The sequence below is a fragment of the Globicephala melas genome, chromosome 3 (genome assembly GCF_963455315.2).
Source record: "Globicephala melas chromosome 3, mGloMel1.2, whole genome shotgun sequence".
In the NCBI taxonomy this organism is placed as follows: domain Eukaryota; kingdom Metazoa; phylum Chordata; class Mammalia; order Artiodactyla; family Delphinidae; genus Globicephala; species Globicephala melas.
In genome coordinates, this window is record NC_083316.1 from 101,353,431 (window position 1) to 101,369,777 (window position 16,347).

The following is a 16,347-nucleotide window of genomic DNA, read 5'->3' on the forward strand; positions in this document are numbered from 1 at the left end:
CAAAAATACTTAAGGTTTCCAATTTTAGGATCAAATCTGGAATTTCATTTATATGAAATGTCCAGAATAGGCAAATCCACAGAGACAGAAAGTAGCTAAGTGGCTGTCAAGGGCTGGGGAGAGGGGTAAAGGGGGAATGATTGCTAATGAGTGTGGTGCTTCTTTAGGGGATGGTGAAAACGTTTCAGTATTAGATAGCAATGATGGCTGCACAACCGTGTGAATATACTAAAAATCACGGAAGTGCATACTTTAAAATGGTGAATCCTATGGTATGTGAATTATATCAATAAAAAAGTCAAGTCAGGTATTCAGTCAAGCCAGACACAATGGTAGTGAGAGGCCAAATTTTCAAGGTCCATCCATAGCTACCAGGGGACCCTTTTTATAGACTGTAAGAACCAGGTCAGTCAGTCCATTCTGAGGTGGCTGAGGACAAGCAACATGTACTGGGGCAATCTGAGGACTCAGATTCGGGCTGGGACGTATCTGGACAGAGCAGTAAGTGGATGAGAAAGTCATCTGATCAGACTTGCCTGTTGTAATCTTAAATTGTTCATGCAGTGCCTTAAATCATACTCAAAACTTCCACACCTGCTGGAAGCAACAGGATCCCAAGTCTATATAGAAATCACTGGGATATACCTGTAAAGGAACTCTTGCAATTTATACAGACACGGCACCACACATACCGGGAAGACGTAGTAATATACCTTCCGCGCAGTGTGTGCTAGCCTTACACGTGGAACTAGGCTTTCTCCGTGAAAAGGAATCACAAACATTTTAAAGGTAAACTTTGTTTCACATGAAAATACCTGATGAAAGGTCTGCTGTTACATATAGTACTGAGGAAACTTCTTATTCACTCACCTACTCACTTGGTCATTCACTCATCTCTCTACTATGGTCATAACTCAACTCCCAGGCACCGATGATAATTTAGTAAGAGCAATCAGTATAAATACAGTAAATGCCACTTACAAATGAAATGTCTGTTGCTACAGGACCACAAAAAGGTGTTAAAATTTCAGACTCTCCCAATCAATTTTAGAACATATAAAATTATCTATCTGCAATGTAAGCACTTAAAAACCAAAAATACAAAGTAACTTGATACAGGAAGTGCCAAGCACTTGCCCAATCCGTTTAACAAAAAAGTAACAGACTGCTCAGAAACTCAAAGATGCATACAAGTGTCATTTTTATTTGATGAAATACATAGCCAAAAGATTAGAGAAGGCAAACCGCACATCCATTTTAGAAACGTCCTTTTTGTTTCTTTAAATCTGAGGCCCCCTCTAGTGTTTGAAAAGTCACATGCAGCACACAGTGCAATTGAAGGCACAGTCACAATATTTCCCCAAGACCTTCCCAAATAAAAAGAATACTTCTGTTCCATTCATGTGGCACAAAAATCAATGAGAGAAAATATATAGCCATAATTAATACTTCACATTCTTGCTATAATTCACATATTCATTATTCTCTCAGTAATTTCTCTATTTACTCTTGGGTTGTTTTCAGATTAATACTTGTTAACAAGGGGGGAGGAAAAAAACATATAAAGCATGTAGGGACTTTAATTTCCCAAACAAGAAATACACCACCTTGAAAACAACAGAAAATTTAGTGTCACCAAATAGCCTATTCTGTTTTTGTGGAAGTTATCAGTAAATATTTCTTAAAGTATATACTTAAAATTTATTATATTTGGAAGTAAGAAATTTTAAACTACATATATTTCAAAGCTCACCTAATCTGTGAATTTGCTAATCAAACCTTTTCAGTACCCTGTAAAAGGAAGTGGAAAGTGTTGCTTTGAGGGCAAATGTTGGCTCTGAAGAATACGATGTAAAGGAATTCTTAAAAATTTATACTGACATGGCACTACATAAATCCAATGGCTTAATCTCATGTTCTTTTGTAAAAGACTGATTAAATTCAGGGGGAGTCAAAAATAGTAGGTTTTCACTCTACTTTCTTAGCTAAAGCGTTTATGCATCTGTTTCCATGTTTTATTACAGAGGGTTTACATTAACAACTAGTATTACTATTACTGCAAAATGAATTCTCTATTTTTAACAAAAGAAAACAATGCAATCTTGAGCAGGAGACTGACAGAGAAAACTTACTAAGCTATTACTTCATATTCTTAAAAGTTAAGAGTATACTAAAAAATTGAAAATTCAATAGCTGTTGAAACAAGTTTAATCTGTATTAACTTTACTTAAATAAATGACTAATTTGTCACTCAATAGATCACAAATGGCTTCTCTGCACTGATCCTGCTTTCTGTTTTCGAACGTGTCACCTGCAAATGTTACAAGTTAAAAAAGACAGCTCATCTAAAATGAATTAAATAAAACTAGTTGCATTTACAAGTGGTCTCAACTTTTAAGATACCTCTATTCAAATGAACAGGACAGCATTTTTAAAGTGCAACATGTACTCTTTTGGCTCAACATAAAAAATTATGTAACTGGAAATTACTACAGTCATTTCTCTGAGAACAAATTTAGTGAAAAGCTGTTTTGAAAGTTAGCCATGAAATTATAAATTATGAGAAACACTGAAAAGTCATTAAAAATGAGAATATAAAACGCAATTACAAATAAACCAGAGTGGGAGAGGTAGCATAAAGTAAATAAAATCGAATAAATACTATACAATAACATACAAAATTTTGCTTATAAAAAACTGAAAATTGCATTGTAAAACATCCATTTTCCCTTCTTTTGAGGGCTTTACTATTAAATTAAAATTTAGACCTGGAGTCTCTGTGAAGATTTTCCAAATGTTATTAATTACTGGCATTGTTTTTTGCCAAAATCTCCCCGATCTGTCGGTCAAGTTCACTTATTATTCGATCCTCATGATTATACACACCCGTCCTCATCAAAGTATCCCTTTCTTCTATGAGGCGAGTCAAATAATCATCCAAACCTTCTTCCAATGCACTGCCATGTGGGCCATCCATTTTTCCACTCGCAATCTCTCTGGAATCCTGGTACTGTTTTTGTTCTTGTTGCCTTAACCTGAGAAGTCAAGAACGCATGCCACTCTAGCAAGCAACAAACACTCTTGGTTTTCGGTTAACAACACCACTTAAAAACAAAATGATTTAGTGGTAAAATACATTTTTTAGTAATATTTTCAGGAAGAAAACAAAAACCACTTGGTTGGGCAGAGTTAGGGCACTTATAAAAGACAGTTTTAAAAACAATACTTGTTTTTCTAATTATATAATACATGAAAACTGTAGAAATTTGGGGAATGTGTAGAAAAGAAAATCATCACAATCTTATTAACCAGAGATAACCAATCTGAGTAATAATTTTCTGTATTCTCAATTTAAAAATGCATGTATTTTAAACACAGTATTGCTAACTTTTTAGAAAACTATATAGGCAATTCTGTACATTATATGTATCACTTATTACTATAATGAATATCTTCCTATATCATTATTATTGATCTTTAGGTTGTTATTAAACTTTTGTTATGTTTTTTGAACATAAAATTTTCTTCTAAATTCACCCCACAAATATTTACTCTTACTAATAAACAGTGCTAGGTTTGGGGGATACTGCAGTTGAATCAAGAAGAAAAGTTCCCGTTATTATGGAGCTTATATTACTAAGTATTCATAGAAAGTGATATTCTATAGATGTGAATGCCTGGTTCAAAGGGCATGTACATTTTAAGAGACTGTATGGATAGCTTCAAGTTATATGCATGATGATCTTATCTAAGAGATGAAGAAAGGGGAGCAGGTGCCAGCCTGGGATTTGGGTCTTTACAATGGAATATCATCAATCACTTTACCTTGAAAATGGGAAGTATACTTGGCATTACTATCACTTAGTAAGTATACTAAGTTTGGACACAGAGTAGGTTTTAATTTAATTTGGAATCTACAACTAAGACATAACTTTATACTCTACGTAACTGGCTACGAAAATATTTAATTTGCAACTACTTCTAACCTTTGTCTTTATAAATAAGATAAAAAAGCAATTGAGTCTAAGGCCCTGCTTCTAGATGGTCTTCATGGTAAGTAAGCCAATGAGAACCAAATCCACTTCTCAAATTACACATGGCGTTTGGGGGGAGAGGGAGGAAGAGCCTGGGAGGAGAGTGTCCTGCCCCGACAGACAAGGAGCACTGGGAGTGTACAGTCTTGTTTGTTCATATACCTCTCTGAAACCTGAACTGACTCCTAAGATCCCTCACAAAAGAACAAGAAACTGAGGTATACAGTCCAAAAAGGACACCAAATACCTCTCTCTGTTCTAAGAAAAAAACCCTAAATAGTGAGGGCCCTGTGCTTTGAGACTGGGGTGGAAATCAAGTGATTAATGGGACACTAGTAAAACTGAGCAACACATGGGGATGAGTAAGAGAAGATATCTGAATAGCTGTTTCCCCTACTCTAACTCTTACAACAGCTCTCTTGGAGGAAGAGGTCCTCTTGGGAGATTAATGACACACAGTGCCAGACTATGTACCAGGAAGTTCAACCATTTCCCTGTTCATTTGTTTATGCATGAAGGACAAATGAAATTTTTACGCAACTGAGAGATTATCCCTATCAAGTCTTTACTAAAATGCAATCAACATTCATGATCACAACAGGATTTTAGAACCCGTGGCTGAAGAAGTCCATAAAGTTATCAAAGGAAACTTTACTTCCCTGACAAACACTATGTATGGACTCCACTCACCCAGCTTCGTGTCACTAGGAACTTACTGCTTTTAGAATTGCTGTTAGAAAGTTCCTTCTTATATTGAACTCAGTATGCGCCTTTATACTCTCCAATAACTGGCTATGATTCTGTTCAAGAGGAAATCCTACTGAATTATTTTTAACATGGTAGCCCTCCAGATATCTGAAGAGAACTTTCTAATACTTTGCCCAAGACTTCTCTACAAATTAATATCCTTCACTCTCCTAACCACTTTTTGGTCACATTCCTTTGGCAGCTCTCTAGGTAGCTGATTTCCCTTAAAGTCTGTTGCACACTGGTAAGAACAACCCAGAGGTGGTTTTACCACAGTGTGTATTGAACACTCCTTCTATGAATGTCCCTAACTGCACTGGCTCTTTGGCAGCCAAGTCACATTGTTAGTAGTAGTCACTTAAACCCTCCTAGGCTTCCTCACATCAACTGTTTTATTATGTCTTGCCCATCACTTGAGAGATTTTTCTTATAATTTATAGAGAACTCTGCTTTTGTTTCTAATGTATTTAATCTTGTTGGTTTCAGTTCTCCCTAAATCTTAACTGATTAAGACATTAATAATAAGTTTTAATTTTATATGACTTATCGGCAAATAGCTATCTTTGTTTAAACCACCAAAACAGTGCTCAGCAAACAGTAGGTGCTTAATATGTATTTGCTAAACTAAAACAAATTGCTATATATAATAGCAAAATTTTGCAAGGCAAAGGACATGTTAAAATTAATTTGTAATATCTTCCAAACCTATGACATAGTAGATACCAAATAAATATTTGCTGAACAAAAAGAGAATAATAGTGTGAATTGAGCCCTGTAGCATGCATTATAGACCTTGACCTTTTCCAACTGATATTTATACATTAATATTCTAAATGCAGTGGTGTAATTCAGCTCCAAACCCACCTAATATAGTGACTGAATTTTCCCCATTTATATAGGGATATATCATGGGATATTCTGTCAAATGTATGTCCTATGTACACATTGTGCCCTCCCAAAATTCATATGTTTAAAGCCCCAGCCCAAAATGTTATGGTATTTGGAGATGGAACCTTTGGGAGATGATTAGGTTTAGATGAGATCATGAGCAGGGGTGTCATGATGAGATTTATGCACTTATTAGAAGAGACACAGTAGAGCTTGTGAGGACACAGAGGTAAGGCAGCTGTCTAACAAGTCAGGAAGAGAGTCCTCACCAGAAACTAACCATGCTGGCACTTTGATCTTGAACTTTTAGCCTCCAGGACTGTGAGAAAATAAATTTCTGTTGTTTAAGTCACCCAATCTATGGTATTTTGTTATGCCAGCCTGAGCTAAGACAGTATGCTTCGCTGCAACAAAAATACTAGTCTCTTGCTAAACTAAGTTAGAAAGTCTTCCTGTACACTCCCCTTAAAAAGACAGTAATTTGTTCTAATACTGCTTCCTAATGATTACTTTTCTAACATCAAATACTTGAAATTGTAACTAAGATGAACATGACACTATAGAGAAGCCCACTGTTGCAGAGTAGTTAAAAATATAACCTCTGGAATCAGATATGAACTCTGGCTCCCCGATTTACTAGCTGTGTGACCTTGGAAAGGGTACTTAAATCTCTTTAATCCTTGGTTTCTTCATCTCGAAATGGGGATAATATCTTCCTCAAAAAGTTGCTTTGAGGATTAAAAAAAGTGGAGATAGGCATATAAGGCATTTAAAATAGCTGCTGACACACATGGCAATAATTAAGAGCTATATTCTGTATTACTTACATTAAGAATATAACAATATTTGAAATTTATTTTACTTTATGTAATTAAAAATTCAGTATAATCAATTACCTTGAAATAGCAGCAATAATCCTAAAATAGTCACACAGGAATAAAATTTAAAGTACTAATGCTATGAGTGGAAACAAAAAAGCTAAATACGGCTACGTTCATGGCAAAAAAATGTTAATAATAATGGTCTTTGGCAAAGATTTTCTATTGTATAATTCAGCTACATTTTATATATGATGTACCTTATTCTTGAAAGACCTGATGTTGTACTTTCCCTAGACCAATGACTAAATAAAAAGTTGTCCTATTTGAACTTTAGTTTTTGTATGAAAAAAAGTAATTTCTTAGTTATTATACCTGTTCAGTTCATTTCTTATATCCAACAATTCTTGTCTCTCGGTGTTTACTGTATCTTTTTCCTCAGCAGCCAAGTAACGTAGTCTCATCTGTTCCAACTCTTCTTGCTGTTTTTTAAGACGAGCCATTTGACTTTCTTGCTCCCGCTTGAAAGAAACAAGGCAGATCTCTAATGTTAGGAATAAATATATTTTTGACTTTGACTTATGATTATAATCCTCCTTGACAGCACCCATGATAGAGCCACACACTGCAGATTCTATTATCTAGAAAGCCCAGGTTCTCTTTACAAACTTTTCTGTGATCTCCCTTCTTGTTATAAGCCATAACCACTCACGGCCCAATCAGTGATTGAGGTTAGCTAAATATCGTAAGATCTAATAGTAGTTAGAGGCAAGAAAGAGTCTGCTATCAACACAATGAGTTGCCACAGGACCAATGGTAAGAGAAGTATTTAAGAAATGGTTAATTATACAAAATCATCTAAGAAATTACAATTATATAAAGGACTGGTAAATTATACAAATTAATTATACAAAATACAAATTATACAAAGAGGTACTAAGGTTCAATAACTGTCCCTGTACTAGTAACTCCACTCCTACCTCAAGAAATAATATGCCTTTCCACTCTTTTCTCAAGGCTTACATAGAAATCTATGCACATGATAAAATTTCTTTTATATAAATGTGTGACATTCCACACAATGTATATTCCATGATTTAGTCAACCACTCTCTCAATAACAGACATTTTGGAATGCTGCAGTAAGACATCCTGTCATCTAACAAAGTTAGCTCATGAATCTTTCTATATATTTCCTTAGGGATCAGAAGTGCTTTTCTTTCTTTAGAACAGAACCCCTAAATGGGAAAGCTTAGATCAATAGGTAATATCATCTTTTTTAAAAAAGAAGCGTTTACTGAATAATAACAAAACTACCAAATCATAAAGGTGCACTTTGGTCAAATTTTACAAAGTGAACTACTCACATAACCACCATCCAGAACAAGAAACAGGAGATTATCATAACCCCAGAAGCCCCTCTGTGCTCCCGCCCAAGTCACTGACCACTCATCCTTCACCAAAGATAGGACTAATTTCTAACACCATGAGTAAGTTTTCACTGCTTTGAACTTTGTGTACGTGGAACTGTACAATGTAAGTTTATGTCTGGCTTCTTTCGCTAAACATTTTTTCAGATCCGTTCGTATTATGTGTAGTTGATGATTCACAGTACTACTTAGCATTCTATTGGATGAATATACAGTCTTTTCATTCCACTGCCGACGGATATTTGCATTAAGTTTCCAGTTTTGTATTTTAAAGCTGATGTGAACATTATCGTACATTCATGGACTTTTGTATGCATTTCTACTGTGTATATACGTGCGATTCAAAGTGCTGGGTCATTGGGTTTAAGAATTTCAATATTAGTAAATATCGTCTGTTTTTAAAGTAGTAGTACTAATTTACACTCCCATGTAAGCATTCCAGTGCTCTATACTCTTGCCAAAACTGGGTAATGTCAGTTTTTTCTTTTTCTTTTTTCTCATTTAAACCATTCTGATAACTTATGCAGTGGTATCTCATGATTTTATTTTGCATTTTTTCAAATACTAATGAGGTTGAACGTGTTTTAATATTTTTAATGGCATTCTTATTCTGTAAAATTCCTGTTCAACCATTTGGCCTTTTGCTCTACTTGGCCGTCCATCCTTCCTTATTGATATGTGTGTGGTTCTTTACATATACTGGATAAATCCTTTGTCAATTATTTAAATTGTAAATATTTTCCACTAGTCTTTGTCTTGCCTTTTATATTTAATTCTAATATGGTCTAAATTTATCTGTCTTTTTGTCTGCCTCAGTTTTTAAATTTTTATTTATTTACTTGGTTGTATGGGGTCTTAGTTGCGGCATGCATGTGGGATCTAGTTTCCTGACCAGGGATCAAACCCAGGCTCCCTGCATTGGTAGCGTGGGGTCTTATCCACTGTGCCACCAGGGAAGTCCCTATGTGCCTGTTTTGAAGACATTACTTTACATTACCCTCTTGAAGCTTCACTTATCAAAAACTCATATGCAATTGGTTTTGTGTATGGTGAGATCAAGTTTCTTCTTCTCCGCATATAGAGCTCCAATTGACTTAGCAACATTTATTGGAAAACAACTTTTTCCCCCAGTGCTTGGCACTGTCACCTGTTATACATCACCTCTGTCCTTTTATATATGAATTGTTTCTGGACTCTCTATCCTTCCAGTAAACTTCACTGTCTTAATTACTATAACTTCGGTAACAATAACTCTGGATATTTGATAGTATGTCTTCTGTCTTCAAAATTCTTAGTTATTCTTGACTTGTGTATTTTCATATAAATATCAATTTCTAGGGTTGAAAAAAAAGGCCTGCTGGAACTGCTTATGATTATGCTGAATCTACAAATCAATTTGGCCAAAACCATTATCTTTACAATATTAATTCTTCAAACAGTGAACATAGTTTACCTCTCCAATTATTCAGGTCTTCTTTAATTTTGTCTAACAATATTTTATACTTCTCTATATACTGAGTAGCATCTTTCTTGGAATGTGCACCTAGGAGTTTCAAGTTTTTAAATGCTACTGCAAATGGCAGAGTTTAAAAATTTCTGTTCTCTGTCTCTGGTATAGAGAATTAAAATTGATATTTACATACTCATTTTGCTTCCAGCAAGCTTGCTAAACTCACTTATTAATTCTAATAGTTCATCTGTAGATACTTTCTGGTTTACTATGTACATAACAACTGTCATCTGCAAATGACAACAGTTTTACTTTTTCCTTTCCAGATGATAGACCCTTTCGGCCTGTTACACTGGATAGAACCTCTAGTACAATATTAAGAAATGATAATAGAGGGCATTTTTCTCTCATTCCTGATCTCAGAGGAAAACCTTTAAGAAATATTTTTTGGTAGGTTTTATTAGATTAAGAAATTTCCCCTACATTCTTAGTTTGCTAAGAATTGTTACTATGAATGGGTACTAACTTTTTCTGCATTTTTGATAGGAGCATTTGATTTCTTCTCCTTTATTTTTTTTTCTTTTATAAATTTATTTATTTTTGGCCGCATTGGGTCTTTGTTGTTGGGTCTTCGTTGCTGCGTGCGGGCTTCCTCTAGTTGTGGTGAGTGGGCTTCTCATTGCAGTAGCTTCTCCGAGTTTCGTAGCTCGGGCTCTAGGCGCACGGGCTTTGGTAGTTGCGGCACGTGGGCTCAGTAGTTGTGGCTCACGGGCTCTAGAGTGCAGGCTCAGTAGTTGTGGCACATGGGCTGTTGCTCTGTGGCATGTGGGATCTTCCCGGACCAGGGCTTGAACCCATGTTCCCTGCATTGGCAGGCGAATTCTTAACCACTGCGCCACCAGGGAAGTCCTCCTTTATTTTTTAAGGGGGTAAATAGTAAACTTCCCCTTTGTTTAATAAATAAACTTAGTTGTGATGCTTACAAGTTTTATATCTATGTTCATGAGATTGGCCAATTAATTTTCTTATAATGTCCTTCTCAGATTTTAGGATCAAGATAATGCTGGTCTCATTTTTTTAAAAAGTGAGAAGTATTCTCTCTTCATAGTTTCTGAAACAGTTTGTGTAAGATTAGTGTTAGTTCTTTCTAAAATGTTTACTAAAATTGAAACGTGAAGCCACTTAGGTCTGGAGCCTTCTTTTGGGGAAGGTTTTTCATTACATATTAAATTTCTCTAATAGCTACATGACTAATTCTATTATCTGTTTCTTTTTGTATTGGTTTTGTGAGTTCTGTCTCTCATATTCACATAAAAGTTTCATACCATTCTCTTATCTCCTTAAATGTCTGTGGATCTGTAGCCCTGTCCCATTTTTTTTAAACGTTGATATTGGGAGTTACTGCCTATTGTTTTGGTCCTTGAACACTCTTTGCCAACTTTGTTGATTTTGCTGTACATTTTCCCCATATTTCATCAATTTTTACTCATTTTGATTATTTCCTTCCTCCTAATTTCCTATTTGCTTACTGACTGTTTGAAAGAGATATTTAGAGAATAGATTTCATGCTTTTCTTATTGATATTTTTCAAGTGAACCTGAGGCTATAAATCTCCTTAAGCACAATCGTCATTAAAGCTCATGTCTTTACATGTTTTAAATATTTGGTTCAAGACATTTTCTAATTTCATTTGTGGTCTCCAATTTAGCCATGGGTTATAAGAAGTGTACTATTTCAATCATGGGGGATACTTATTATCTTTTTATTACTAATTTCTAGCTTAATCTCACTGTGCTCAGAGAACATATTCTGAATTACAATCCTCTGAAATTTGTTTAGAATTGCTGTTCGATTCAGCATATGAGCAATTTAGCTAAATGTTCCAGTGCACTAGAAAATGATGTGTATCCTGGGACTTGTTTATTTATTTATTTATTTTTTAAAGGGCTTTAAATGCTTGGCTATCTATTTATTTATGGCTGTGTTGGGTCTTCATTTCTGTGTGAGGGCTTTCTCTAGTTGTGGCAAGTGGGGGCCACTCTTCATCGTGGTGCACGGGCCTCTCACTATCGTGGCCTCTGTTGTTGCAGAGCGCAAGCTCAGTAGTTGTGGCTCACGGGCCTAGTTGCTCTGCAGCATGTGGGATCCTCCCAGACCAGGGCTCGAACCCACGTCCCCTGCATTAGCAGGCAGATTCTCAACCAATGCACCACCAGGGAAGCCCCCTGGGACTTTTTTGATGAAATATTCTACATATAACAATGGTTAGGTCATCTAAATCTTCTAAATCTTATTATCCATTGTTGGTTTGCTCTATCAGTTCCCAGGAGAGTTACGGTAAAATCTACCATTATTATGCGTTTGTCCATTTCTCCTTTTAGTTCTATTAATTTTTGCTTTATATAAATTTGTGGCTGTTACCAGGAACACTCAATGTAGAACTGTTGTCAACTTCTAGGTGACTGACCCTTTTATGATTATGAAAACTCTCTTAATCTACAGTAATGCCTCTTGCCCTAGAGTCTAAGCTCTGTGGGTTAATATTAATGTAACATACAATTTCCCCTCTTTTTAAATTCAACCATTTTGTACTTATAGTTAAAGCGTCCTTATATTTAAGTCACATACTGTTGTTTTTTAATTCAGGTTTTAGTTGAATATGTCTTTAATAATGGTATTCAGTCCATTTATATTTAAAGAAATGGGTGATATATATGGGTTTAAATCTTTACATATTACTATTTTCTACTTCTTCCATCTATTTTATGTTCTGCTTCTCTCCTTTTGTCTTTTTTTAGATTTACCTAATATTTTATGTCATTCTATTTTTCCCTTCTATCAGCTTATTTTTACTCTTTTACATAGAAATTAGGACCTTTACAACTTCACAGAAAATGCAACATACTTTAAACATTTTAACTCTATTTATCCCTTCATATCTTTTGTATTATTTGCCATGAATTTTAATTCTCTATATTTTAAACCCAACAAATACTGTGATTATTGTTTTCTCCCAATTTTTGTTAGTCTGAAAGTCTTACGTCGCTTTCAATAATGAAGTACATTTTCACTGGCTACTCAATTTAGGTGGGCCATTACTTCTTTTCAGTACTTTAAGGATGTTATTCCACTATGAATTCCTTTACTACCGTTGAAAGTTCATCTGTCAATCTCATTGTTGCTCCTGTGAAGGAAACGTTTCCCTCTTCATCCATGGCTTTAAATATTTTCTTTGCTTTGGGGCTATTTTTTTAAATTAATTTTTATTGGACTACAGTTGATTTACAATGTTGTGTTAGTTTCTGCTCTACAGCAAAGTGAATCAGTTATACATATAAATATATCCACTCTTTTTTAGATTCTTCTTCCATATAGGTCATTACAGAGTATTGAGTAGACTTCCCTGTTCTATACAGTAGGTTCTTATTTGTTAACTATTTTATATATAGTAGTGTGTATATGTCAATCCCAAACTTCTAACTTACCCCTCCTTCCCCCTTTCCCCCTGGTAACCATATGTTTGTTTTCTATAACTGTGACTCTATTTCTGTTTTGTAAATAAGTTCATTTGTACCATTTTTTTAGATTCCACATATAAGTGATATCATATGATCTTTTTCCTTCTCTGACTTACTTCACTCAGTATGACAATCTCTAGGTCCACTCATGTTGCTGCAAATGGCATTATTTCATTCTGTCTTTATGGCTGAGTAATACTCCATTGTACATACGTACCACATCTTCTTCTTTATCCTTTCCTCTGTCAATGGACATTTAGGTTGCTTCCATGCCTTGGCTATTGTAAATAGTGCTGCAATGAACACTCGGTGCACGTATCTTTTCGAATTATGGTTTTCTCCAGATATATGCCCAAGAGTGGAATTGCTGGATCACATGGTAGCTGTTTTTTAAGTAACCTCCATACTGTTTTCCATAGTGGTTATACCAATTTACATTGCAACCAACAGTGTAGGAGGGTTCCCTTTTCTCTACACCCTCTCCAGCATTTATTGTTTGTAGACCTTTTTATGATGGCCATTCTGACCAGTGTGAGGTGATACCTCATTGTAGTTTTGACTTGCATTTCTCTAATAACTAGTGATGTTGAGCCTCTTTTCATGTACTTTTTGGCCATGTGTATGTCTTCCTTGGAGAACTGTCTATTCAGATATTCTGCCCATTTTTTGATTGGGTTGTTTGGTTTTTTCATATTGAGCTGCATGAGCTGTTTGTATATCTTGGAGATTAATCCCTTGTCAGTAGCTTCATTTGCAAATATTTTCTCCCATTCTGTGGGTTGTCTTTTCCTTTATGGTTTCCTTTGCTGTGCAAAAGCTTTTAAGCTTGATTAGGTCCCATTTGTTTATTTTTGTTTTCATTTTCATTACTCTAGGTGGTGGATCTGAAAAGATATTGCTGTGAGTTATGTCAGAGTTTCTGCCTATGTTTTCCTCTAAGAGTTTTATAGTGTCTGGTCTTACATTTAGGTGTTTAATCCATTTTGAGTTTATTTTTGTGTATGGTGTTAGAGAATGTTCTAATTTCATTCTTTTACATGCAGCTACCCAGTTTTCCCAGCACCACTTATTGAAGTGGCTGTCTTTTCTCCACTGCATATTCTTGCCTCCTTTGTCATAGATTAGGTGACCATGGGTGCATGGGTTTATCTCTGGACTTTCTATCCTGTTCCATTGATCTATATTTCTGTCTTTGTGCCAGTACCATACCGTTTTGATGACTGTAGCTTTGTAGTATAGCCTGAAGTCAGGGAATCTGATTCCCCCAGCTCCGTTTTTCTCTCTCAAGATTGCTTGGGCTATTTGGGGTCTTTTGTGTTTCCACAGAAATTGTAAATTTTTTTGTTCTAATTCGGTGAAAAATGCTATTGGTAATTTGATAGGGGTTGCACTGAATCTGTAGATTGCCTTGGGTAGTCATTTGGACAGTACTGATTCTTCTAAACCAAGAACGTGGTATATCTTTCCATCTCTTTGTGTCATCTTTGATTTCTTTCATCCGTATCTTATAGTTTTCTGAGTACAGGTCTTTTGCCTCCTTAGGTAGGTTTATTCCTGGCTATTTTATTCTTTTTGATGTGATGGTAAATGGGATTGTTTCCTTAATTTCCCTTCTGATCTTTCATTGTTAGTGTATAGGAATGCAAGAGATTTCTGTGTATTAATTTTGTATCCTGCAACTTTACCAAATGCATTAACGAGCTCTAGTAGTTTGACTATTTTAAATTATTTACAAAAGAGACCCAGCAGAGTTCTCTAGCTCTTCTATTATGTGAAGACAGTGGAAAGATGGCCATTTATGAATGGGGAAGTGGGCCCTCTCGACACAGGACTTGACCATGTGTACACTTTGATCTCAGACTTCCAGCCTTCAGAAATGTGAGAAACAAATTTCTGTTGTTTATAAGCCATCTAGTCTGTGCTATTTGGTTACAGCAGCCCAAACAGACTAACACAGGGGTCTGTGGCTACACAAAAAGTAGTCAGTCTCATATACCCTATCCTGTATGTCACTTATGTTCTTTGTTGTATTTTCCATCCTTTCTTCTGTTCCAGTTTGGACACTTTTTATTGGTTTATCTTCAGTTCACATATCCTTGGTTCTGCTGTTAATTCAGCTATTGAATCTTACAATTCATTTGTGATACTTTTCAGTTCCAGAATGTCTATATGATTGAAAAGGTTCTACTTCTCTAATACATTTCTCCATCATATCACCTATTTTCTAGTAGTTATCTCTAACTTTGTGTCTGGTGATTCCAAAATCTGTTGATTTATTTCTGTTGAGCAAAAGACAATAAGACATTCCACATGCAAGTCTAATAAACAAATGAAAAGATGCTCAAAGTCAGTAATCAGGGAAATGAAAATTTAAGCCACAGAATGGTATGATTTCAGACCCACCAAACTGGAAAAAATTAATACATCTGATAACAGCCAAGTGTTAGACATGGTGTGAAGAATAACAATTATACACCATTCTTGGGAACTGCAGATTTGTACAACCACTTTGGAAAGTAATTTCACAACATTTAGTGAAGCAGAAGAAATGAGTGAACCCTATGACCAGAAGTTCTACTTTTAAACACTAGAGAAAAATTTTAATGTATAAAATATTTCACTGTTGTCTTATTATGAGAAAACTTAGAATATTCATATGTTTAAGTTTTATAAAGCAATAAAATAAACTTTAGCTACTGCATCAAAATAGCTAAATTTTGAATCACACAAGGTAGTCACAGAAGAATGATTCAAACAGAATATTTCCATGTATATAAAGTTTAAAAACATACAAAAGTAAACTGTTGTTTACTGATATTTTTAATACCTTATAAGCTTATAAAGAAAAGCAAAGGAATAATAAATACCAAATTCAGCTAAGTAGTTACCTGTGGAGAGGATGCAGGTTAGAAAAGGCACAAGGAGCACTGATAATGCTGTTTCTTACACTAGAAGGTGGGGGTTGAAGTGCAGAAGAATCTTCTTTCTTCCCCCTCTTTGGAATGTATGATATATTTCATTTAAAGAGTAATTATTAAAAAATAAAGAAAGGAAAAGAAATCCAGACAAGGATACACCAAGTTGTTATCTCTGGCTGAGGAGGTGATAAGGTTACCAGTGACTATTATTTTTCTATGTCATGATGCTGCAAAATTTGGATTTCTTTTACACGAAGCAAATATAATTGCAAACAGGAAAAAAATGGTCAATTATTTAATTTTAAGTTATTTTGTAAAACTGTATGAAACTTGAAACATTTTAATCCTTAAACATAAGAAAAGCCTTTAAATGCCTTGAATTTTTAGTCAAGTATATATCATTAATAATAATCACATATGCACACACAAAAATTAGAGGTTAGAGGAAGAAATCCTCTCTGCTGCCAGGTGCTCTGGGTTAAAGGCTCCTCAATCAAGTGAGTATAATCTTTATTTTGCCTTGGCTGCCTATAAATCCAGAGAGG

The 16,347-nt window shown here is 35.0% G+C and overlaps 1 protein-coding gene across 7 annotated transcripts in view; it reads right to left on the reverse strand.

Moving 5' to 3' along the window:
* Positions 1–1,184: 1,184 nt before the first annotated feature.
* CEP120 (centrosomal protein 120) overlaps positions 1,185–16,347 on the reverse strand; it is a 79,248-nt gene continuing 64,085 nt past the window's right edge. For all 7 annotated transcript variants that reach the window (XM_060296149.2, XM_030869782.3, XM_030869781.2 and 4 more), the window contains 2 exons: positions 6,863–7,008; positions 1,185–3,035 (listed from right to left, as the gene is read on the reverse strand). In XM_060296149.2, the coding sequence (XP_060152132.1) occupies positions 2,801–3,035; positions 6,863–7,008 (381 nt within the window). In that variant the 3' untranslated portion in view covers positions 1,185–2,800. The remainder of the gene's footprint in view (positions 3,036–6,862; positions 7,009–16,347) is intronic.